General features: G+C 40.8%; 1 protein-coding gene across 2 annotated transcripts in view; it reads left to right on the top strand.

Moving 5' to 3' along the window:
- Nucleotides 1-23,676, top strand: part of pde4d (phosphodiesterase 4D, cAMP-specific) — a 153,629-nt gene that overhangs the window by 47,513 nt on the left and 82,440 nt on the right. Inside the window, exon 1 of one of the 2 annotated variants that reach the window (XM_085475684.1) lies at nucleotides 1,514-2,607. The exons of the other annotated variant lie outside the window; for it this stretch is intronic. Within the exon in view, the coding sequence (XP_085331810.1) occupies nucleotides 2,345-2,607 (263 nt within the window). The 5' untranslated portion in view covers nucleotides 1,514-2,344. Of the gene's footprint in view, nucleotides 1-1,513; nucleotides 2,608-23,676 lie in introns of those variants that run through there. 2 annotated transcript variants of the gene reach the window in all.

The following is a 23,676-nucleotide window of genomic DNA, read 5'->3' as shown; positions in this document are numbered from 1 at the left end:
TTTACTCCAGAACTAATCTGGCCTTCTTGTTCCTGAATGTAACTCGAGGTTTGAACACTGTTGTAAAGTCACTGTATTTTCATTCATGAAGCTTTGTGTTGTTTGTAGACTTTGACAATGATACACATGTTACTGAGATGGTTAGATGTTATTAAGGTGTAATTCTTAATCATGGAAATAATTCTGTCATCATGCACTTTGTCTTCTGTGAGCTACCCAGGGCATTCCTTCTTTTTAAGAATGTACAGATTGTTTATTAGGTTACTCCTAAAGTTTTTGCTATCTAAAATTGCTTTTTCAGCACATTTCACTTGCATCAACATCTCTCTGGCCCTCAAACTGAAAGTTAAGTGAAAAGCTATAAAATGGCAGTTTAACAACTTAAAAAACATTGGACTAACAACAGAACAGGTCTCACCTGTACTGCTTTTAAATTCTCCATTTACTTTGGAACTGCTGAAAATGGGGGACTATGTATAAAAATGGCTGAAATTCCCAAACAGTCAATATAATACTTTTGCCAAACCTTTTGAATTAAAGCAAAAAGTCACTTAAATCAGTTCTGTCACACTGCACTTCAATCACATGTTGACTGCTTATTTTAAAATCCACCGTGGTGAGGTAAAATTACAAAATTGTCCTTGTTCAAAGAAAGACTTGTGCAACTAACTCTGAGTATGCCATACAAGTATAGGCTATCAACATGTAACAGCAAAAACCAAACTTATAATGTTTTTTAATTGTATATCTTTCTATTTGTATTAGGGTGATTTGAAAATCTTAAGAAGAAACATTGAAGTCATAGCACACATGTTGCTGTAGATTTGTTGCTGGGCTAGTTAAAGCTAAAGTATATTTAAGTACTGTGGGTCGCTTGGAAGAAGCTGGACATGTAAGCATAGGAGAATGAAACAGTTGACATAAGGTTTAAATGAGAATGGCTAGAAGCTTGTTGGAGGCAGTTACTAATCACTAGGCGGAGGAGGATAAAGGCTAGGTGGCTACCTATTAAATTCAGCAGACAATACTGACAAAAGTAAAACTGAGTCTGTCCTGATTGAAAGAAATCACAGCTAGTGGCAGAAGATGTTTAGCTGGTTGCAACCCTCTCCTAGCTTGTTGGGGTTTTTTTTGGTTTTTTTCCCTCGGGTGTGCAAATGTTAGTAAAATGGAAATGCAAATTTGTGCACATGTGCACACACAGCTGTACTCATGGAATTGTTTGCTTTTAGAGGGGATGTCCCCTGAAGCTCAGTCTGGATTGAGGGTTACTCAGTAGCAAAAGTGTGACTTAAGTGCGGTCTGCTGCATCGGGAAATGTACCCTTGCAGAGTTGCGTGTGCCTCGACTCGAGCGCAAGCATGCAAACAGCACCATTACCTCAACCTCTCTGCCTCTCTCTCTCTCTCTCTTTCTCTCTGCCTCTCTCCCTCTCTCTCTCTCTCTCCCCCTCCATACCTCTCTGTTTTCTCTTCTCTATTGTGTACACACTCCCCATCTCTCCCTCTCGCTCTCTCTCAAACAGTCACACATACTCGCGCTCTGCTCAGCTCTGAAGGATCAGTAGCTTATAAACTGGCTGCACTCAGCAGTCACTCTATGTAGGAAGAGGAAGAAAGGATAAATTGCTGTGACTGGATGGAACAGAATTCCTTTCTGGATTGAGTCATACTGGGCTGGGGCTTTTTAGTGAAGTGAACCACCACAGGTTCACCGTTGGCTTTAGCCAGACAGAACCGGGCTGTTCTGTGCTCAAACCGACTGAATTATTTCAGAATTATTTCAACTCTGGCTGGCTTGGTTTCACTGGACTGTGTTGAGTTTGCCTGCAGGCCTGGGGGATAAAGGGCTGGAATGGAATTCCCCCCCTTTTTTTTTTTACCTCCAAGATTTTGCATCACGCTCTCCCTCTCTCCTGCTTTCGTGCTGCGCTCATCTTCTCCTTTGCACTTTCACAGCAGATATTCAGTGTTGCAGAGCAGACAAAGGCAGCAGCTCTCAGTCCTGTTCTTGTGCTTGCTCCTTTAAAGACAAAAAAGGAGTGGGGGATTTTTCTTCTATTTCCCCTCGCTTTTGCACAGAGGGAGCTGCTATCGTGACAAATTACCTGCAGAGCTTCTTGTAGTTTGTTATCCACAGGATTTTTGGATGTCATTTCTTTTTTTCCGCCTGCTTTTTTTTCTTTTCTTTTTTCTCTCTGCACATTACTAAACTCTGACTGTGACAAAGGAGCGGCACATATTTTACCTGTGTTTATTGCATTACATCTGATTTATCTTGGCTACCTTTACTATTCATTCATTTGGCTGGTAGTGGTGCTTTTTGTGGTGAAGCCGGGGTAGGCATGGCCCAGCAGGCAGGCATGGGGGTGACCCACCAGGACACCCTGGCAGTGCCCCCCATGCCGAAACACTCCGGCCTGAACGAAGACCTGGTGAAGATCCTGCGTGAGAACCTGCTGCAGCCGGAGAGGCCGCGAGGACACCGGCGATCGCCCTCCTCCATCTCCCCCCGCCTTTCTCCGCGCAACTCGCCGCGACTGCTTCGCCGCATGTTGCTCAACAACAACATCCACAAACAGAGGCGCTTCACTGTTGCACATACATGGTGAGGGCTAAACAGACAGGTGTTCAGTGTGCTGGCGGCTGTAGATGTGGAGCTGATAAATGGGAGGCTGATAAAGGGAATGTGTCTTGTTTGTTTTTTTTATCAGACAACATGTGGTCTAAACCACACCCGTGGCAAACTTTCAAGGTCGCAACTGTGTTTGTTGAGCGCTGTGTGTGCGGTGGGAGGCGGTAGTGTGAAAAGCCATTTGTGTAATTAAACTTTGTTCGCGGTTTGACTTCAGCGCTTTTCCTCTTGCAGAAATGCCAGGTATGTGTGTGAGCGAATCCCCCTGTTAGCTTTTCTTCATGTCTAAACCCTTTTCCCACCTCTAGATAATGAGATCCTCTCTGCCTTTTCCTCACGGTAGTGCTTGTCCCCCTTACTTCTCTCATTCTCCAGTGTCCCTCTGCACTATGCAGCCCCCCCCCCATCCGCCTTCCTGCGCTGTTGCTGCTTTTATCTCTCTGCGATGTATAGTCATGCAATATGTCACGAGATAAACCCCAAAGCTGCCTGTCTTGTTAGGTAATTCAAGGCAGGAGAAGCCATCCATCTCTATGTTTATTCCCTCCTGCTGTGGGTTTCTCTGCACACCTGCCTGCCTCCCTGCAGTTTTTGACTATTAATTAGTCTCTTCCTGGCTGTCTATCAGCCTCTGTTGCATTTACCTCATCCCTTCCTTTCAAGTCGTTTCCAGTCTCCAGCCTCTCTCTCCCATTGCGCCTTTTCGCCTCCTCCCCACTCTCATTGTTTCTCCCCCTTAATCAATTTCACCCCCTCCGCTACACCCCATCCCCTCCTCCTCCGCCTCACCCTCCCCATTTTTTGCGACTCATCTCTCTTTCTCTTCCCTCTCCATTTTTCTTCCATCTTTCTCCTGCCTCTTTCCTTCTTTCTTTTTCAGAATGTCTTCTGTCCCACTTCCTCTACTCTCAATCTCTTTAGTGATTTGTCTCCCTTCTGGCATTTGGATCTGGCTCATGATCAAAAACTCATATTCTCATAAAGAAAATCATATATCAGGATTTCTTTACTCCCCGATCTGTTATTTATTTCACCCTTTGATTCTACGTCAAGGTGTGTTTTATCCAGTCATCTGCCTTTCACTCTCCTTTATATTCTTTTGATTTTTATCATCATTTTTTTCTTTTTCACTATTAATTTATAAATCTGCCATTATTGGTCATTTGTCTTGTGCCCTCTCTTCTTTTTCTTTGCTCTTTGTAGCCGATGGCACAAATACCTGATAAAAGATGTACAGTATCTCATGGCTTCTTGCTATTTTAGTGCAGCCTCCTGCATGTTTGTACCATTTTAATTTTGTGAATTAATTATCCATGTGCAGATTCATACACTTTCTGCGTGTGTACATGCAAATGTGGGTGTCTGTATGTGATTATTAATTAAGCTTATGTAACATTCGACACCATCTCTCCCGAGTGCCACTCTAAAAAGGAAGCTATTTCTCGCTCTTCCATATTAAGAAGCAGAAATGTGTTTATTCTTGGATTGGGATTTTTCTTTTTTTCCTCATTTTTTTCTAAATGACGCTCAGTCTTGTAGGGCACATCGGCTTGGTTTCCTAGAATGGTATATATCTTTAACAGGTGAAAATACGAGAGGTGCAAAAAGAAAGGAAGTGACACTGGTGGCGTGATGAGTCATTTATTATAGATGAGAAAATAGCAGTGATGTTTAAAAAAAAACCATCGTGACGAGTTAGCTGTTCTATTTTTGGTGACTGTCGCTCAACTGATTTTCTTACTTTGCTTAAGATGTATATGGAAAAAGTCTATCAGGAATTACTACACTCTTATTGTTAAGGAAGATGAATTGTGAGAGTATTTTTTATTGTTATTGGAACATCCCATAAAAAGACCAGTATTGTCTGCAAAGCCACACCCTGATGGGAATAATGTCCCCTGCAACCCAATAAATATTGAATACCCATAAAATAACCACAAGCCTGAGAGATGGTCATGCAACATCCACAAATAGATATACTCTCCTGAGACTGATAAAAGAAACACAGAAGTGCTTCAGCTTAAACTGCACAAAGAAAATGTGGATTATGACACAGAGGAGTAGAATCAGGTTGTGGCTTAAGCATTTCGTCCTTCTTGTTTTTGCTTATTCAGTTCAGGATAGCAGTGGGGCCTAACCTATCCCATCATAGGGCGAGAGGTGAGGTACTCCCTGGGCAGATTGCCAGTCTAACACATAGAGACAAACAAGCATTGATGCTCACAATGTAGAATCACGAGTTAGCCAAACATGCATGTGTTTGAACTCTGGGAGGAGGTCAGAAAACCTTGTGGGAACCCATGCAAGCACAGGGAGAATATGCAAACTCTGCACAGACAGCCCACAGCTGGGTGGTGGATTTGAACTCAGGACATTTTGCTGTAAGACACCACAACTCTGTTTTTATATGTTCGTGTCTTTTAATAAAACACTTTTAAAATTCATAATGGATGTTTGAAGAAGCTCTGCAATGGATTGGCCATTGCTGAGACTCTCTGCCTTTGACAGTTGGGTTACCTGCAACCTGAGTAGGGTAATTAGGATGGATAGTTGGATGAATGAATGTTTAATTAGTTTCTTTCTTTCCCCCGATCCTGGTGAAGAAAACATCTCTGTCCTTGAAATGGAGAGACCAAATATGTTTGCTTCAGGGTGACTGTGTGGATCTGTGAAATGTGTATTTGGTTAGATACTGGTATTTGGATCATGACATTTGGGGTGAGAGAAGAACAAGAGCATGAAAGAAGAATGGCCACTTAATAACTAACTTGTTGGTCATGTACCTGTGTTGTGTCTTGACATTTGAAAAAAGGCAGCAGACAGAATATCAGACAGAGATAAAGAGAGTGTGGGAGGAAAGCAGAAGAATGGCTGTTTGTGTGTGCATGTGCGAGCCAGGGAACGGGAGAGAAACAATTTGTTTCTAAGAGGGAGACACCATAAAATGGCTGTGAGCGGTCCGGAGGTTGACAACTGCAGTGTAATTTACTCCAATCACCTCCTCATTGTTTTACAGCTGCAGGGAATCACAGACCACTGTGGTGTAAATCTGGTGACATACACAGTCCTCGGTGGCGCCACTCCACACTTCATTAACAAGACAATCCTCCTCCACGGGCCGATTGGTATGATGTACAGCGTCGCTGTTCTTAGGGACTCGACATTGTGAAAACCATTCACAAATTGTTTTACAGTCACTGTGAGAACACTTTAGAGAATGTATCCCAAATGCTGATTGGCTTCTTTGTTCTGAGTGAATTTGATTGGCGTAATTATTTGCAAAGACATAAAAAAGGTATTATGGGGGATTTTATGGAATTTAATGGTTTACAGAGTTCCTCGAAAAAAGGGTTTGGCCTCATTTAATGGCGACACTTTTAAAGTCCCAGTTCTTGGGAAGATACAGCGATGATATAATAGAATTCTGAAAGAAGTAAATATTTGAGCTGGATTTCATTTAGCTGAGAGGATTTTAAGTAGAGTGCGGTAGTTCTTATTTAATTGTTGCCGGCATTATCGTAACCTAAGCTGCAGGAGTACCTCCAACAGCAGCAGACGCATTAGTGTGGCTTTCTTTATGGAATTAGGTAGTATCTACAAAATGGGGTGTGCTGACAACAGACTTAAGACTCAGATTGGCACTGTGCCCTGCAATAAAGGGATGTATTACTTTGAGAGCCACCAGAGTCAGTTTGGGGGGGGGGGGGTGATTGGTTTAACCGGAGAGCAGTTGCCAAATTAAATGTATGTGGGGGTTTTTTGTGTTGTTTTTTGTTGCATATGGACACATTGATCACCAAGAGGCTTCTCTACCATTTTGGTTGTGCGATACAGCGTGACCGGAGGTTAATCGCTTTCAAGAGTCACGTCCCATGTCCTGACACTGCGCTTGCAGACCCCCGCAATGGCTATGGTTGAAATGTGCCCGTGCTCTCTCTGAGGTGCTCGTCAATATCCCTTCTCAGCTCTTCTGCTGAAGAGTGCACAAAAAGGGAGCGTCGAACGGTGTGCTCTCACCTTCGAGTGACAGACACACTCACGACTCTTTTTTGCATTCTCTCCACCAGAATATCTCTGATGATATCCTGTTTTCAACTTTCCTCCTCACTGACCCTGAGGTATTTTTAATGCTGTTGCACAACACCGTCTGATGCTGCATTGCAACAGTGTAAGTGTCTCTTTATGTAAGAGGAGAGTGGGGTTTCAGCGAGGGGAGAACAGGTGGCTTTAGCTGGTGGTGCTGATGCCGGGGCTTCTTCCCCCTGCTGAGTGGTCCGACTGCGGGGGTTTAGGTGGGGATAGCGGTTGGACCGTTGAGGAGAGATGGATGTTGAATTGATGGATGCGTGATTGATGTGTGGATAAATGCGGTAAGGGTGGTATGGAGGGAGGGAGGCAAGGTAGAAGAGAGGAAGAGCGTGGGAGTAGAGGACCTGAAGCTAAACACAGTGGTGCTAATCTAGGCAGAGCATGACTGTCTTCACTTCACTTCTCACTTGGTTATATCATCTCTCTTTGTCTGTCTGTCTTGCTTTCTCTCCCTCACTATATATTATTTATTTATTTATGTATTTTTTCATTTTTATCTTAACGCGGCTGACAAACTTCCTACAGTAATTGTTGGTCAAGGTTTCCCATTTTTGTTCACAACTTATCCGTACAGCTTAACAGCCTTATGACTCATAGCTGGCTCATAGTTGGAGTCTAACAAAACATGCATTTCTTTTTTAAAGAATTAGTTTGACAGTAGCTCCAGCTAGTCAGTGCTTCAGGCGTGAAACCTTCAATTTTTTGTTTTGTGTCGATAAAACAACACCGTGTATAATGTGTTATGTAAGACGAGCTTGGTAGGCAGATATGCTGAGGCGCAGTATCCAGCTAATGGCAGTAGTTTTATATTTACTATACAGACACGAGAGATGCATCGCTCCTGTGAGCCAGCTCTGCCAGAAAATGGATACGTGAAAGCATATTTCTCAAAGCGAACAGGTTAATTTAGCAAAGTTTTCAAACAAGAGGCTTGTCATGCTTGATTTGTTGTGGATATTAATGCTAAAATCATCTGCTTACTATCTGCAATAACACCAAAGCAAACTGCAGATAATGTGACATCCTCTGAGTTTTCCTTGTCTGGCATGATAATATTCATTTCATACTTCACACATTCCTAACAAATTTTGTTTTAAAGATGTAGCTTCTACCTTCGATTCGTTTTTTAGCTCGCAGCTTTCATCCTGCTGTGCAGTAAGACGGATTCTACAGGTTTTATCAGCCCAAACACCGCTCCCCTCCCAGGAGAATAGAGCGCCTGTGATTTGCATACATATGAGCATTTGAGCCATGCTGCTGTGGCTGCTCTGCTAACAGTCTTGGCTGCACGACACATCGGCACAGTTCAGGCTTTTCCTTTCATGACCAGTCAGATTTAGAACAATCAATAGCATGTACACGACTTCGCATGGATTCACTCAAACGTACACAAATAGATATGTGCATGCTTATTCTGTGTCATTCTCTCACTGTCAGAGATTAGACAGGACCCCGGTTATATGACTCAGCTTTGACTTTGTATTCTGAGGTAGTGGCCGAGTCAGTGTTGGCTGAGATGAATAAGAAAGCTAAGATTATATAACTGTGTGACAGAGAGAGACTGTGAAAGAGGCAACGATAAGTACGGCACAGAGTGATGATTGTTTATGTTTTATACACTGTATTTTAGAACTTACCAGAAATAATATTTTACTAATGAAATGCCCTCTAGAACAGCAGTAATCTCATCATCCCATTTCCTGTACAGTTTTAGAACATAACTGCATTGTTTGAGAAATTATTAATACGTCAGTGGCTCATTGCCTCAGTATAAATAGAATTGGTCACTCTGTGCTATCAGCTGACCTGGAGTAACTGCAGAGTGGCCATTCATTAAACAGATTACAGGAAGGCTTTTCGGCAAAGTGACCTTTGCCTATAACCACCTACCTGACTTGCTGCTGAACACGTAATACAAATGTTCTTAAATTTTTTTATTTTGTATTGGGAATCACTGCTTTATGAAATGCCAAATTAGTATTCAAAGACATCTTTTGAGGCTACAGAATAAATTCTAGTCAGGTAATCCGAGCCGGACTGCCTGATCTTGGGTCAGGTACAGGTTGAACTGTGCAATTTAGTTTTATGATCAACATGAATACTTGCCGAGAGGATGTGATAAAGTAGAAAGTGATACACTGAGAGAATTGCAGTAATAATAATTAGTTTAGTCTGGACTTTTTTCGGCCCCACGTGTGGTGAATGCAGCCAATGCAGGTTAGGGTATGAATGACCAAAGGAAACCCAGGATGTGAAACTAACGTCAATAAAGGGCTTTTTTGAAGGGAAAGTAAGCAAAAGGAATTTGCTGATGCTATCGTGCTGACCATTATTTCACAGAAACTGAAATTGAATTCTTGTTTTGTAGTTGATGATTTATTGTGGGCAGCAAACTGTTTTCAGCTTCTGAAATGGGGCGTGTCAGTGAAAGGTTTGAGAGCCACCATAGCGTAACGCTAATTATTTACTTAAGGCCGAAGTTGATGGCTCAGTCATACAAGAGTGAAAATAGGTTGGCAACCTCCTTACAACAAAACGAGTTGTTGCCTGTGGGTTACATTTAATTTTTTTTCTCATTTTATAACTGATTGGAAGTTGTTGCAGTGACAAATCGGTCACCCAACCTCAGTCTCTGGGTGACCTCCTTCAATTGCAAGATGATTGCATAGATCGCTTTGTGGGAAGCAACCTGTCTCCAAACAATCCAAGTCAGTCCAAGTCCAAGTCAGACTGACTGCAGTCTTGCCGGCACATTCCAATTAGTCACAGTTAGTCTTCACCAGTGAGTGCAATTTGTCTGCAGAGCGTTGTTTTACAGTAGGAGACTTGACATAACTGGTTATATTTCCATATAATAGCAAGGTTGTTGAGCGCCTATATTTTTTCAGTTAGATTATTGTCTTGCAGCATCTGCATCATTATCTGTGGTGGAACTTCTGTTCCAAATCTGTGATCTGGACTTTGAAGTGACTAATGTGAATTTCTGTTTAATGTGATTTTCTTTCATTTTGCTGATTTTCTGCAATTAGTCAAAAAAAGAAAGAAAAAAGAAAAGTGGCGTGCTTAACTTCAAACAATAAAATAATCAAAATGCCAAATTGTTGAAACTCGAATTTCAAAATGACATTATATGTTATATAATGTATTCAATATTTCATGGCAATAATAAAAAAGCGCACGTGTTGCCTCAACATTTCTGATGCATGTATGAGCGCAACCTGCAATAAAGCACCAACTGGACCGAATTCATGATGCTCAAAGGTGGCAACAATCACATTAACAGAAGTATACTGTGAAAGTATTTTAAAAGTAAAAATGTTAAATTCTCTTTCCTCTGTAAGTTTTGCTAATTTTAGCTGTTTCAGTAATCACTGTACTGTCACAAACAGATTGGATGTAACCGCCCCATTCACTTAGAAACAGACTGACTCTTATTGCTGTTTAGCACGTGAAGCACCAATGCTGCTTAGAAGATAGCAACTGATTGAGAATGGTTGCAGGGCTGGTCCTCATTTAAAGACAGTGAGATCACAAGTTCATTGTCCCCAGTCGCAGTCACAAACCACCTCTTGCCCTTTTTTAAATATTGAAATAAGTGGATACGTCTATATTTGTCCACCTGAGCTTGTCCAAGCTTCTGTGAGTTCCCGTTGCCCTCGGTCCCCTTCCTTCACTTTCCACGTTTTTTCACATCAAGCCAGAATTCAGTGCCAGCATTAATAAGGTTCACATCTATTACATGCAAAATTTCTATATGGCTATAGAAATATGGCTCTGAAAACCAAAAGAGATTGACACTGCTTCAGATTCTGCTTGCTGATGTGTATTTTCAGCCCTTAAAAGTCATGACGCCAGGCTAAACATTGTAATTTCCCTGAAGCACAGTTAGCCGCAGGTCTACAGTGATCCGTAATGAAGGGGGGGGTTATGTGCATATTGATAATTATTTGAATCCAACAGGTCCAGACACATGAAGGTGTTTTAGCAGCTGTTACTGCACTACCAGATTTAATTAAACGATGACCAGAATTAATCTGCATTGAAGAGGCCACAGCTGCGGGGGCTTCATCAAAGGCCTTTTGATATGTTGATGTGTTTTTGATTCAACCAAATTACTGAAAGATTCTGCCTGTGCTTGGTCCGACATGTCAGCCATTCATATGCTTTTGTTTTCATCTTGTTTTGTGCAGTACGCATCTATCTACCTCTAGATTGATCGGCGTATCCACGTCAGAGTCTACATGTTGGACATTGCCGTTCTCACCCACTGCCCCTTTAGCGCCTTCCCACTTGTTTTCTTTAGGGGGTTTTTTGCCGCACCTTCATTATCTTTTCGAGCCGTGTTATATTTCGGTTGATTTCACCATCTGAACTTCGACTTGAATGCTAAGGGAGAATTCAGCCGCTGATGAGGGGGCTGTACTGATAACTGCAGCTGCACCAGGGCCTCACCAGAATAGCCTGAGGACTGAGAGCCTTGAGAAGAGGAGTGGCGATGTAAGGGGAAGCTGTTAATCGCTTTGAGTATCTTTGTAACAGATTGCAGATGGTCGTGCACTCTTTTAGGCGTATCTGATGCAGCTACTGTGTAGTTTGAGAGGTGCTGGCTAAATTTCCATCTCTTTCACAGCTCCATTCCCACCACAGTCGAAACATTCCTAAATGTAACAAGAGGGGAGGAAAAAAAAGAGAGAGAAGATTTTCAAAACTCAAAGAGACACTTCAATGTGGCCTAAAGCTTCCTTTATCATTTTTCTTTGAGAGAGCCTTATTAGCTTGAGGTGAGATCCATTAATGATGCATGGATGTGGTAAATCCATTGGTCATGTGTGATTATAGTTGGCAGGCTCAGCTCATTAAACAATAATTGAAAGTAGCACCCTCTCCATTCATAATGCCCATTTTCTCGACTTAGAAACCATTAGTTTAAGGTCTTCTTTTTGTTCAGGTCAACTCACCTCTTCAAAAGAATATTGAACCTGCACACTAGTTGTATGATAGATAGAAAAGTTCTCTAATATTTGGATTTGAGAGGCAGAAAAGTTTGTCCATGTTATATTTGGAAAACATGTCAAGATGGTTGAAACAGTCAGGTTTTGGTTTATCAGCATATTATTAAGACGCAGATCTTTTGGGGATTGCATATGACCTAAAAATCAAATATGTGGAGCTTTGAAAACCAGTTGTGAATAAGGTGGCAGCTGAAAGTAGCTCTAGATATTGTAACATCTGCAAAAAAAAGCTGCTTTGGTTTGACACTGTGAGCTGCGCGTACACTGGACGCTCGTTGCACATCACTTTGAAACCGATGGCTGGTTGCTTACACATATCCTGGGCACCGGTTGCTAGGTGACCCTCTAATGTACTTACTTTAATGCCAATCAACAGTGTTGTTCACTCTCGCTGGTAGATGCTTCAGTGGCTCGCCTGAAGTTTATCTCATATCCCAACCACTTCGCAGTTGCCAAATATCATTCACTTTCTGTGGTCTCACGAATCACTTCTGGTATTTATGAAGAGGGCTGCTGAACGAAAACGATTGCACAGACATCTGGTAAAACATTGGGGGTATAAATATAAATGGGGGGAAAAAGTTGTGCAAATTCTTTACCTTTTTTCTACATTTTTTTTTCTACAATGTGCTCTTCCACTCTTCATTTTCCTTAGGTTGGCACTCACATAATAGTCATCTTGTCTGTATCAGACTTTTAAGACCTGGTTTGATATTTAAAAAATGCAGACATGAGCTCACGGTGTTGTACAGCTTCTATTACCTGATCAGTTATCTCCAGTCTGATCCTGTTGAATTCAATCCATTTCACTTCGCTCCAGTCTTCAGTGGTCTTATATATTGACAGGGAAAACTGGCATTTCTAGGTTGATCCCTAATCCTGTTGGTGAAACACCTTTGTGACCCGGTCATTTTCTTTCACCTTTTCCTTTTTATCTACCCGAATGGGGTCTTGGTCCACCTCTAGCAGTTCTAATGAGGTGCGTGTCCAATTAAGATGCAGCTGCCTGTGTTGTGAGAGCCATTCTGTTATTGATGTCATCCCTTGATCATTTTTCACAGCTGCTTCCAATATCCTGCTCTTTATGAGAGCCTGTTTTCATCTTTTATGTGCTAGCATTTGTGTGCATATGTGTGCAAATATAGACTGTGCAAATACATCTGGTGGCTTTGTGTTTGTGCAATATGTATACGTGCATATTCAAATTTCTGTGTGCGCGTCTTCCTCCGTGCATCCTTTTTAAAACATTTTCTTGTGTGTGTGTGTGTATGTGTGTACTTGTCGGTGTTGGTTCCTATCCTGATTACCAGTCTTACGCTGCCTGTCTGACCACTAGGGTTGTCTCCTTTGATTGCATTGATTTAGTGCCCGCTGCATGCTGTAATGAAAGATGAAAAATGAACAGCATGCTCTGACTATGAGGTAATTGGCCTGCACCTTGCTTCTCATCGCTCTCATGAGACTGAGGGTGAGGATGTTAGGAGACATTAGTGTGCGAGGGAATCATGCGAGTGCTGCTTTGTGCGAGCATCTCTGTCTTTTGCTTTTTGGGGGCGGGGGTAATAGGAAACATTTAAGGCTTGTGATCTTCATGCTTCTGTGGGATTTTAGTGGCAAGAGCATGAAAATTGGACGTGTGTTCTGACAGCCCGTGTTCTCTCAACCCAATGTTGCTCATGCATTGCTAACACTATAGCACACAGTTGGCTGTCTATTAAGCACACGTGGCTAAACAGGGTACCGTCTTATGCAGCTTTCTTGCAATAAATTGCACTTTCATGAACAGAAATTTTTTGCAGGGCTGTACTATATTTCAGTTGAATTTCAATTGGTTTTAGTTCTCCACCCAATTATGTGGTGAAGGCTGGATGCAGTAGGTGGGATTCACTACAGGACTGTTTTATTGGACTGCATTAGTTTTAGCTAGTTCTACATAATGGGTGTTTGTGTGTGTGTTTTGTGGAAAGCAGCACCATAAAAAAGAAGCTGATATTTGCATTGCAGAGCCACTTTGCTGTGTGGGCCAGATGCTTGACTGGCAGGATTGTCTGTGAGTGAGCAGATGGTTTGGAAGAATAAGTCTCGTCAGAAAGTGGATGGCGGCCATGCGATGATCACTCTCACAGCAGACACTAGCTTTCGCATCCAGATTTCTGTCTTTGATTTGGTTTGGAAACAAAACGCTTTGGTTAAGGTCAGGTAAATCTAACTGGTCTGAATGTAAATCTAACTGGTCTGACCTTTTCTTTCAAAGCAGAACAAAATAATTTCATCGCTTTTATCAGTGCACATTTGGTAAATGGACTGGTTGTTATATAGTGCTTTTTCACTATTTAAGCACTCTGTACAACATGCCTCATTCAAACACTTTTTTTTCTACACTTAAAAGTTGGTTTTTTTTATCTATTTTACCATCTGGCATTCACATACAGTCATGCTCTAATGAACGCATCTTGCTTGAGGACACTTTGGCATACAGACTACAACAGTCAGGAATCAAACCACCAACCTTCCAATTAGCAGATGACTAGCTCTACTTCCTGAGCTGAAGTCACCCCTAAGACAAGACTCACCCATAGTTTACTACAAAGTACTTCAGCAGAAAAAAAAATGTGTTATGTGTGATTGTCTCACTAAGGTCTCAGCCACATAGGCCTAGGAACTGGTTCATGGCCCCGGGAATCCTCTGATTGCTAAGGAAAGATGTTTATTCACTGACCGATTGGTGAGAATTGCTGTTGCTGGGTGAAATCTGTGACAAAGAGGGTGCTGCATCACAAACCTTCTTGTTTTTGTCTTCAAAAACTCACAAACTAACCAGCTAAATGAGTTGAAGCGGTTTGATGTAAAAGTTTTGCTGTTGAAACCAACATATTTTTAAAGACGCAACTTTTACTTTGAAAGGGATCAGTCACCGTTCCTGGTTTGCATATCCTTCTTTAAATTATCAAAGAGGCTAGGTGGTGAGAATTTGCAGTCAAATTGGTGTTTAGCATTTTGCAGATACCCACTAAAGCAACTGGAAAGAGGATTTTCAGTCAGCACTGCATACCTCTTTGTGACCAATAGTAAACAACCGCTCACCAAATGGTCAGGTATTACACACCTTTCCCTAGCGACCAGTGGTTGCCATGGGCTCACCTTCCAGTCACTAGCCCTGCGTGACTGGGGCTTGAGTAATTTCACAGGGACTGCCGGGAAACCTCCAGCAGCCACTTGAATTTGGCTGGGGAATACATATGTCTAATCGCTTAGTAAATAATATATTTGCAATCTAGTAAAGCTAACAATATTTCATCATTGCAGTAAAAGAAAATGAATGCTGCGTGCTATCCAGTAAATGTTGAGATTTGTGAATACATTGTAGACCCAGCTCCGTGCATTGTGTCCAGCTACATTAACTAGCCTTTGTGCTGGGTTTTAGGGAGTGCCTGACTAATGGCCTGGAGGGAAAAGATTAGTTCAGGGTGCTTAGAACTGATCTCAGCCCTCCAATAGCTTCAAATGGATGCTCATTGCAACTGTCAAACCACAGGAGAGTGAAAAAATGGTGTATAGCATATGTAAGATATAAGCTTACATATGCTATACACCATTGGGCAGGTTTTAGACATTTTAGTCCCTATTTCACCGCGATATTTTTCAAATTTAAAGCCAACCATATTCACAAATTTTACAATAGGTACTCAGCATTATAAGTTGCTTGACATAGCATTACTCTCAGTCGCTCAGTAAACCTAGCTTGGATTGTATACAGCAGACTCTTATTACCTCTTAGTAGATGGCGCAGTAAACTGAAAAATGTCTGCTCTTCAGTCCCAAGGCTCACTTGCTTGGCAACACACAGTGCAGTAATGCCCACACACAGTGTAAACAGGGAAACAGGAAACACACTGGAAAATAGTTACATCACACTTCCCCCACAGCACACAAAAGCACACAGACACACTCATACGCACAAACTCCAAAAGTCTGCAGGTTTACTTCAGCCAAATATACGTTTTTTTTTGGAAGTGTCAGACACGAGTGTTTCCCTCCCTGTTAACATGCTTTCAGGATCTTGTAATGCAGGATATGTAAATGCTGTCACACTAATGAGATATATTTGTGATACAAGCTGTTAGCCTTGCTTTTAGCTTGTCGTCAGTTCATGCGGTGAATTTTTTGAAAAGGTTTTATTAATTCAGTGCTGTTTGTAGGTGGAAATGGTCAGGCAACATCCACTTCAGACAGATGAATGACAAGAGAATTACAAATTACCTCTGATCAGACGGCTAGTATAAATACAAAGGATAGTGCAGTGAGTTAATGCTGCCTCGTAATGCAGATAAGTGTTGGGTTTTTTTAATCAAAAGCTATCCGCACGGTTTGATGGCTTTGAAAGTATAAAATCATTTCTGCAGAAAAAGCTTTGTCAGTCATGTGTGCATACTGTACTGTAGATAAGTCTGATTAAACACTGCAATCTGCAGCAGTGCAACAGGAACCTCTTCTGTTCAAAACATCCTCTCCTGGCTTCAGCATAGGAAGATTTGGAAGCCTGCATTCACTGATGGTTGCTGAATGTGGTCCTCCTCCAAGTACCTAAACATCCATAACTTTTTGTGCTGTTCCTGGAAAACCTTCATCTCTTTCCTTGGACTACATGTAGCAAGCTTAGAAAGTTGGGAGGCCTTAAAAAAAAAACACCAAAAAAATAAAACAGATGGTCCACTTTTTCCGGGCTGTAAATTAATTTTGCTGCACAATCGTGTTGGTTCTGCTGCTCTAATATTTGAATACACTGTGGCATTAGGCTGTGTTGTTTGCTGATCCCAGCAAACAATGGTTTTCATCAATATAATATTGCAATATCAATATAATATTGCAGCATTAGACTGACTTTAAAAGATAAAAAAAAAATCATTTTGCTTACAGTGAATACAAATGTCTTTTATATCAGTTAGTAAGCTAGCTAACAATGAGGGATCACAGGTCGGTGTGCATTCTGATCCGTGGGGTAATAGTTGCTATAAACAATTTCAAGGTAAAACAGTTAAGGGGTGGTTGGTGTTAGAAGTGATGGGATTTAACTGGCTGTAGCTTCGTATTCAGTGTGCACACACGATCACTGACAGTCAAGGTAATGTGTAATGGTAATTCTTTCATGTTTTGTATTAAATTCTCTCCTTTTTACACTGTCTTGCTATTTTCTGACTCCCCAACTACTACTGCCAGTAAAAGGATTACTGATGACATGCATGATTACAGTGGATGAATACTTTGAGCACAATCATGCTCCTAAATGTAGACAGTTTAGGAGTAGACAAAACTGTAATATTATTACAATTCCACTCGTCTTTCCAGTGACATTGCATGGCCATGCCGTCGCTATATACAGTATGTAATTGGCAGTAACAGCACAGCTTCATAAAGAAAATAATACTTTCAATCCAGGATGTAGCCTGTCCAGCACTTGAACGTTGCCACAGGATGAGAGCGAGGTGAGGTAGAGTGATTCACACGATATGAACTCTGAATGACCTGTTCTGGCTGAAAAGCTCCTGCACTTCAAGAAGCCTGCATTCAACGTGTATAACATTATGATGTTTTTTCTTTTTAAATCTACAATAAGCAGATATAAGGCTCAGTCTGAGTGAATTAATTTTGCACTCCTGGTAGCTGTACTCATATTTCCATAATGTTTGAAGCTGTTAAATTTCCTTTTTTTGTCATCTTTTTTTCTGTGTTAGCTACTGTAGTACAAACAATTTTGGGTCAGTGTTATTTCAGTTCAGTAGTTCTTAATGTTTATCAAAAGAAACATGAACATATTAGGTGTAAAGTGCAGATAGTGATTACTGGTTTTAATTAACAAGTGTCTAGAAATGCCTATTTGTGCAACTTTAGAGGTTACCTGAGTAATCAATGAGTGCACCAGCTTGAAGGAAGGTGTCTGACTGATGGATGCATACAAATACAAATATATACATTACCAAGCATACATTCCTCCACTTTCTCACAGTATTATAGGATTATAAGAACACTATTATGTTTCTTGGTTTCTGTATGCCGCTTTTGCTGGCATGTGATTTTTTTAAAATGATATTTTATTCTGATTTTGTATTATAAGTAAACTATCATATTTTTTTGTTAATCAAACTTGGTTTCTCCATAAGCTAACTTTTTCTTACTGCTTCTTCCAGTGATGTAACTGGTAGCCTGTAAAGCTGTGCTTTCAAACTAGTTTCCCCATCACTGCATACATACTGAAAGTACACTTAAGAATGCATTAAGCCTCAGAAAAAATAGAGCTGTTGATTTTAGAAAGCTGTCAGAGGACCTTGTCACGTTTGAATTGCTCATTGATTTATGAGAAAAGGGCCTTCCTTCGACTGGTCACTGAAAAATATACCCACTGGTTTCCGTGACAACAGGGAGCTCACCTGGAAATGAACTCTTCATGCCAACAGTGCTGAGGCAGTGCTGTGTTTCCAAGGATGTTGAAAGGCTTTGTGATCAAACGCCCTCTTGCTTTCTTACCGTTTGTGGAAATATTGCTCTTCTGTTTCACTGTTGCTTTGCTCGACCTGATTTGAGCTTTGATTGCTTGTCTTGTATTTTCTGGAGTATGCAACCTAAATTTCAGCACTCATTTATACTCACTTTTGGACTGTAACTCCGCAGAGTAGGTGGCACCTTGGTGGAGGTCATATTTTCCCATCTGTCAGTTTGTAAGCAGGATTACACAAAAACCACCTGACTGATTTTGATTAGATTTGATGGAGAGGTAGAGCAAAGGCTGGGCAAAGGAGGAACCAAGATCATTTTGACCTGGGTCATTTTTGTTTTTGTTTGTCTCTTTGTTTGTCTCTTTGTTTGTTTGTCTGTTTGTTTGTTTTTTGGGGGGGGGGGGGTCAGAACAGATTTGAGAGACTGAGGAAGACTTGCAAATAATTGCCATCTAACAGTTAAATCCCTGTCCTGCTGTAACTATGTCAATGTTTGCGGAGGAATTTCTGAATTTCTGTTTAAAATCTATGAAGTTGTGGCTGGAATCTGAGTGTAAATACTTAATGTGAATTTGTGACTATTAATCTTTATTATCACAATTAGATTGCATGGACCAAAATGCTAACTTGCCCCATTCAATTACAAACTAATAGCAGACTGACTCAGTTTTATTGCCATTTTATCCATGGCTTGACACAGCAAAGCTGCTTTGAGGATGACAGCTGACTGCGAGTGGGCATTTTAATGGAAAAAGGATCCAAATTCATTGCAAGAATTTTGTTCAAGCCATAGTCTTCAACCACTGCTTTCCTTTCCTTCTTTATCTAATAAATGATTTATTTTGTATAAAAGGTGGAAAAGGTTCTCTGTCAAGGAGGAGAAAATAGTTGTTTATTTGGCTTAGATCACAATAGAAATGTTATCGTGTGTGTGTTACAGCGCCGAGCTGTCACTGGACTTAAAAAACACTGCTAGACTCCAACCTCATTGTGCTCTGGCATATTGAATAAGCTGGAAATAAGGAGCTAATTTTAGAATCCAATGTACCTTGATGTTTGACTAAAGAAATAATGGCCATCATGCCACAGCGTCTCTTAATTACTTCTGTTGTGGGTTTGATTAAGGTGCCGCGGTGCCGTGTCGTCTCTCAGGAATGAAATGTGTGTTGATATCTCGGTGTGCTGGCCCTTATGTGCTGGTGTGCATTTATGTGTATGCAGCTGTCTTCATGTTGCAGTGGGGGGTAAAATTGATTTGAGAGCCAGAACTACTTAATCTTCTTTTAAAATTGGTATTTGACAGAAAGCTTATCTCACATGCCAGAGAGGAGGATGTGGAGGTCTGAGGGGAAGGGGAGGGGGGAGGGGGGAATGGAAGGAAGAAAATGAAAGTGCGATTGGTGTCTTTTGCATCAGTGGCCTTCTTCTGCATTGGCTTCTTTGTTTAGACTCTAACTTGTTTCTGCTGCGTAAAGCAAGGGACTTGCAATCTGTGTTTCTTTTTTTTTTCTTCTTGTATGCAGAGGGACACACAATATATCGAAGCCAGATGTCTTAAAGCAGTATTCATCCATATTAAAAGTCCATCCAAGAAGCACACATAGTTTTTCTTCCTCTTCTGAAAGAAGTATATTGTGGTTTAGTGTGAGAGAAATCTGATTTCTCAAGCTGTTAAAATGAATTTCACTCTCCTGGTGACACGCAGAGATTGAACAAGGGCTCTACTGGAATTTTGCTATGAAAGAACCAAAGGTGCTCTTTGCCTCTTGTGAATGTTTCCAACAGAGGTTATAAGGTACGTCCAACTGGGAGAAGACCTGGTACACATTGAATACGGTTTGCAGACTCCCACGGGAGAGGCTGATGGATATAGCTGAGGAAAAGGATGTCTGCATTGTTTAGCCTTCTTCGGCTGCATCTCGGGCTCTCAGACTGCCCCGCTGGATTTGAAAAATGAAGGTGTTGGCTTGCAGCTTTGTTTGATGGGAGCAATTAAAGCTGTAAAGTAATTAACCATTTAAAAGTTAAACTTTTTTTTTTTAAGTAATCCCCCCTAAAGCTTAAAAGTTATTGCAAATACTCTGAATTATCTTTAATACTTGAATGCAAATCCTTCACAGTCAGTGATTGCGTGGGAGTCTGGAACACCAAATGCTGAGTTTGCTGCACTGTGATGCTTGGCGAAGCCTTTAATGCACTTGCCTTCAGTTTAGTGAAAAGCATACTTGATGAGACTTTTTATAACATTTAATGTTTTGCCTTAGGAAGCGAATGCTTTGCTTTCATGGTATGTTTTAAGTGACTCTCGGTCAGCACTGGATTGGCCCATCCTGACAGTTTTGCAACAAAATCTGAGCAGAAAGTTCTACATGCTTCAGAATTCATGCTTTCAATCAGCAATCATATCATCAATAGACCCAGTTAGTTGCCAGTAATAAAAGCCACAGAGAACCATTGCTTTCCTGAGGTAACACAGTGGTGTCGTTCATTACCTCACAGTAAGAAGGTTCTGGGTTTGAATCCACCATCTGCCCGGTAGTTTCTCCCCTTGTCGTGTGGTGTGGGTTCGTCTGGTGTACTCTTGCTTTCCCCCACAGATCAAAGAAATCCAGAGAGTGGTATTAGATGATTTTAAAATTCCCCATAGGTGTGAATGTGTGTGCAAATTGTGTCTGTCTCTGTGTTAGCCTTGCGACAGACTATTGACATGTACAGGGTGTACCTAAGCCCCCGTCACCCTGAATCGGATAGGTGGATGGATTGTTTCTTCACTTTCCGGTACAAGTTAATTGTGTTTTCATTGCAGCTAATTTAGCTCTTTATTTTAGCCGTGCGTTGCATACTGAAGGAAACCTTCTCAACAGTAGATATTCATAAGGTACGTAGATGCTGATAATAACACACCTACCTTGTCAAAAGTGTTCCTTACTCTGCGTTGGGCTTTTTTTCACCCAGGAATGCAGTTTAGTTTTCTTCTGTGGTCTCACAGGCCTTTTTTGGGTTGCTGAGCTGGCCAGTGTAAGCCCTCTTTTTAACAATGCCCCAGGCTGTTGATATGGCACCTCCTAAAGTTTCTATCCAGGGCTGCATATAAAACAAAATAGGCACCCGCTAAAGAGATTTTGGTCTTTCCTCAAACAAAAATTGCCATTAGTGTGACAAAATTGTTTTGTGGGGTTTCATTTACTTGCGCATAAAAAACACTTTTGCTCTTCAAATATCCAGAAATAACAGGAAAACACATAGACCGCTGTTAGGTAAGATGACACCGACTCTTTGTCTTAAATGTATAAAGATTTATGTGTGTAGTAACCTCCCAAAGGCCCATTTTAGCTTGGCAAAAAAAACAAACCAAACAAAACCCTGCTGTCTTTCTGTGAGGTGTTACAGTACTCAAGCCTAAGCAGAGACATAAATAAGAAAACCTCATCCATTTATCTTTAAGAGATGGTGAAGTAAGTGATGAAAGATCCACCATATATTACAAAGTTGATTTTTAGCGTGCATCAGCACATTAACTTCCAGAGGCCCTTTTCTTAGATTGCTGATGAACATGTTTACGTGTGATTCAGCAACTAGCATTTGATCTTGAGCCAAGTAATGCGATGCAAGACGTGCAACTGCTGTCACATCCTCCTGTTGTATTAAAAATCTTCACCTTTGTGATCACAAAAACACTCTAACATCCGTAACACTACAGTCTAAATGAGTGCACTGGAACTGAAATCTAAAAAAAAATGTATGAAATTTGAAAGTGATGCAGAGCTTGTTTAAGATTTAATGTTTGAATATTATCATAGAGGGCTTAAATTTTCATTTTGTACAACCTTATTTAGAATCTTGGCATTCGGAGGCTGATTCCACATGAGGAGAGGAAGCCTGCATTATTCATTTAGATGGAAAAGACCGTGACAAGATGCAAGAGTAACTTGATGATCGTGACGATGATATCTTTATTGTCTGCTGGGAGGAATTCATTTCACGTGACAGACTGTTACTCAACGTATAACGCTGCAAAACAAACAACCATACAACTGCACATGAACAGACCTTCGTAGCCCAACCGTACAAGTAAATCATAAATATAATGGAAACCTAATGTATACTGACAGGCAGAGTATCCTCGGCATAATTCCTATAAGGCTTCAGCTCCATGTACAGCCTAAAGCAGCTTGTGTTTTCCTTTTGGAATATATGCTAGGTCATTCATGCCGTGAATCCCTTCCTAATTAGTCAAGTCTAAGTAAAATTGTAGACGTCACCTTGCTTAGAGATGCTGGCAGCATTCCTACTTTAATTCATTTTCGTTGCTCAGTATTGGGAGTGAAAACAAGGCAAGAAGCTACGCAGATGAGCAATGCAATGTCATTAATGTTTCTCTATCATCTATAATTTGTTGCCCTGTCTGGCTGTTTGTTCCTGTCCCCTGAAATTATTCACAAAATCTCTGCCTTCAGAATGTTTCTAGAGGAAAGGGAAGACAACAGCTTTCGCTTTGCGTACAGTTTATAATAGGGCTGCATGACTGGGAGGCAAAATGATCATCATGATTGTTTTGATCATCATTGAGATCACAATTACTTGTCATAATTATTTATTGATTTTAGTGGCAAAAAATGTTTTTCTTGCATCATGATTTTTGCTGCATATCTGCCTTTAACCCAGTGTTACTCAGCCTCAGAATGTAGCACATGCTGATTTAAATATGATGGAGTCATGCTCATTTAGAGATGAAAATTAATTTAATTGTGCAACATTAGTATGAATTATAGTATATAAATCCAATGCACAACTGCCTTAAACCTGCATTCTTTCCGTTTGCCAGCAGGGGGCGACTCACCAAACTGCAAAAAGAAGCTAATTTGTGTAGAAGTCTATGGGAAATAACCCTTTAATTAATTTATGAACTCAGTAACCACTTTGCTGATGAAGTGATGATCATGGAGTATGATAAAGTAACGTATTAACTGGCATTTATTGTCTGTTTATAAATAACATATGATGAAGTCCATTCCATAAATTGTTGTGGGGACGTACATAAACAGGCTCTTGGGTTCATTCGACTTTGTTTATGACTGATGAATTTTAGAGTTTGACTTTGCAAAAGTGTCTCTAGAAAATACTGGTGGGCTACAAGGCCAAGCTATTCCTCAGGTTAATTATTTCTGACAGCTCAGCAACAGTGTTGTTTTTACATGAAAATAACTTTGGTATAGACTTTGCAAACCTTTTCTATGTGCAGCTAGGAGCGTACAAGAAACAATACAAGTAAAGCATTGGAGAAAATCTCCAAAATGTGATATTGGTAATTTTTCCTTTGTTCGGCCATTCTTGCTTCTTATTCGGTGCACGTACATGCACATAATTCCTGCTTCAGTTTCACCACCGAGAGATGATTTGAAAAACAGCAGAGCGAGATCAATGATTTGAACTGAACTAAAGGCATTTGT

Source organism: Copadichromis virginalis, linkage group LG12 (assembly GCF_057382275.1).
Source record: "Copadichromis virginalis isolate Kocher_CV1m ecotype Utaka linkage group LG12, C_Virginalis_male_GT1.1, whole genome shotgun sequence".
Taxonomy (NCBI): domain Eukaryota; kingdom Metazoa; phylum Chordata; class Actinopteri; order Cichliformes; family Cichlidae; genus Copadichromis; species Copadichromis virginalis.
This window is presented reverse-complemented; position numbering and strand designations above follow the sequence as displayed.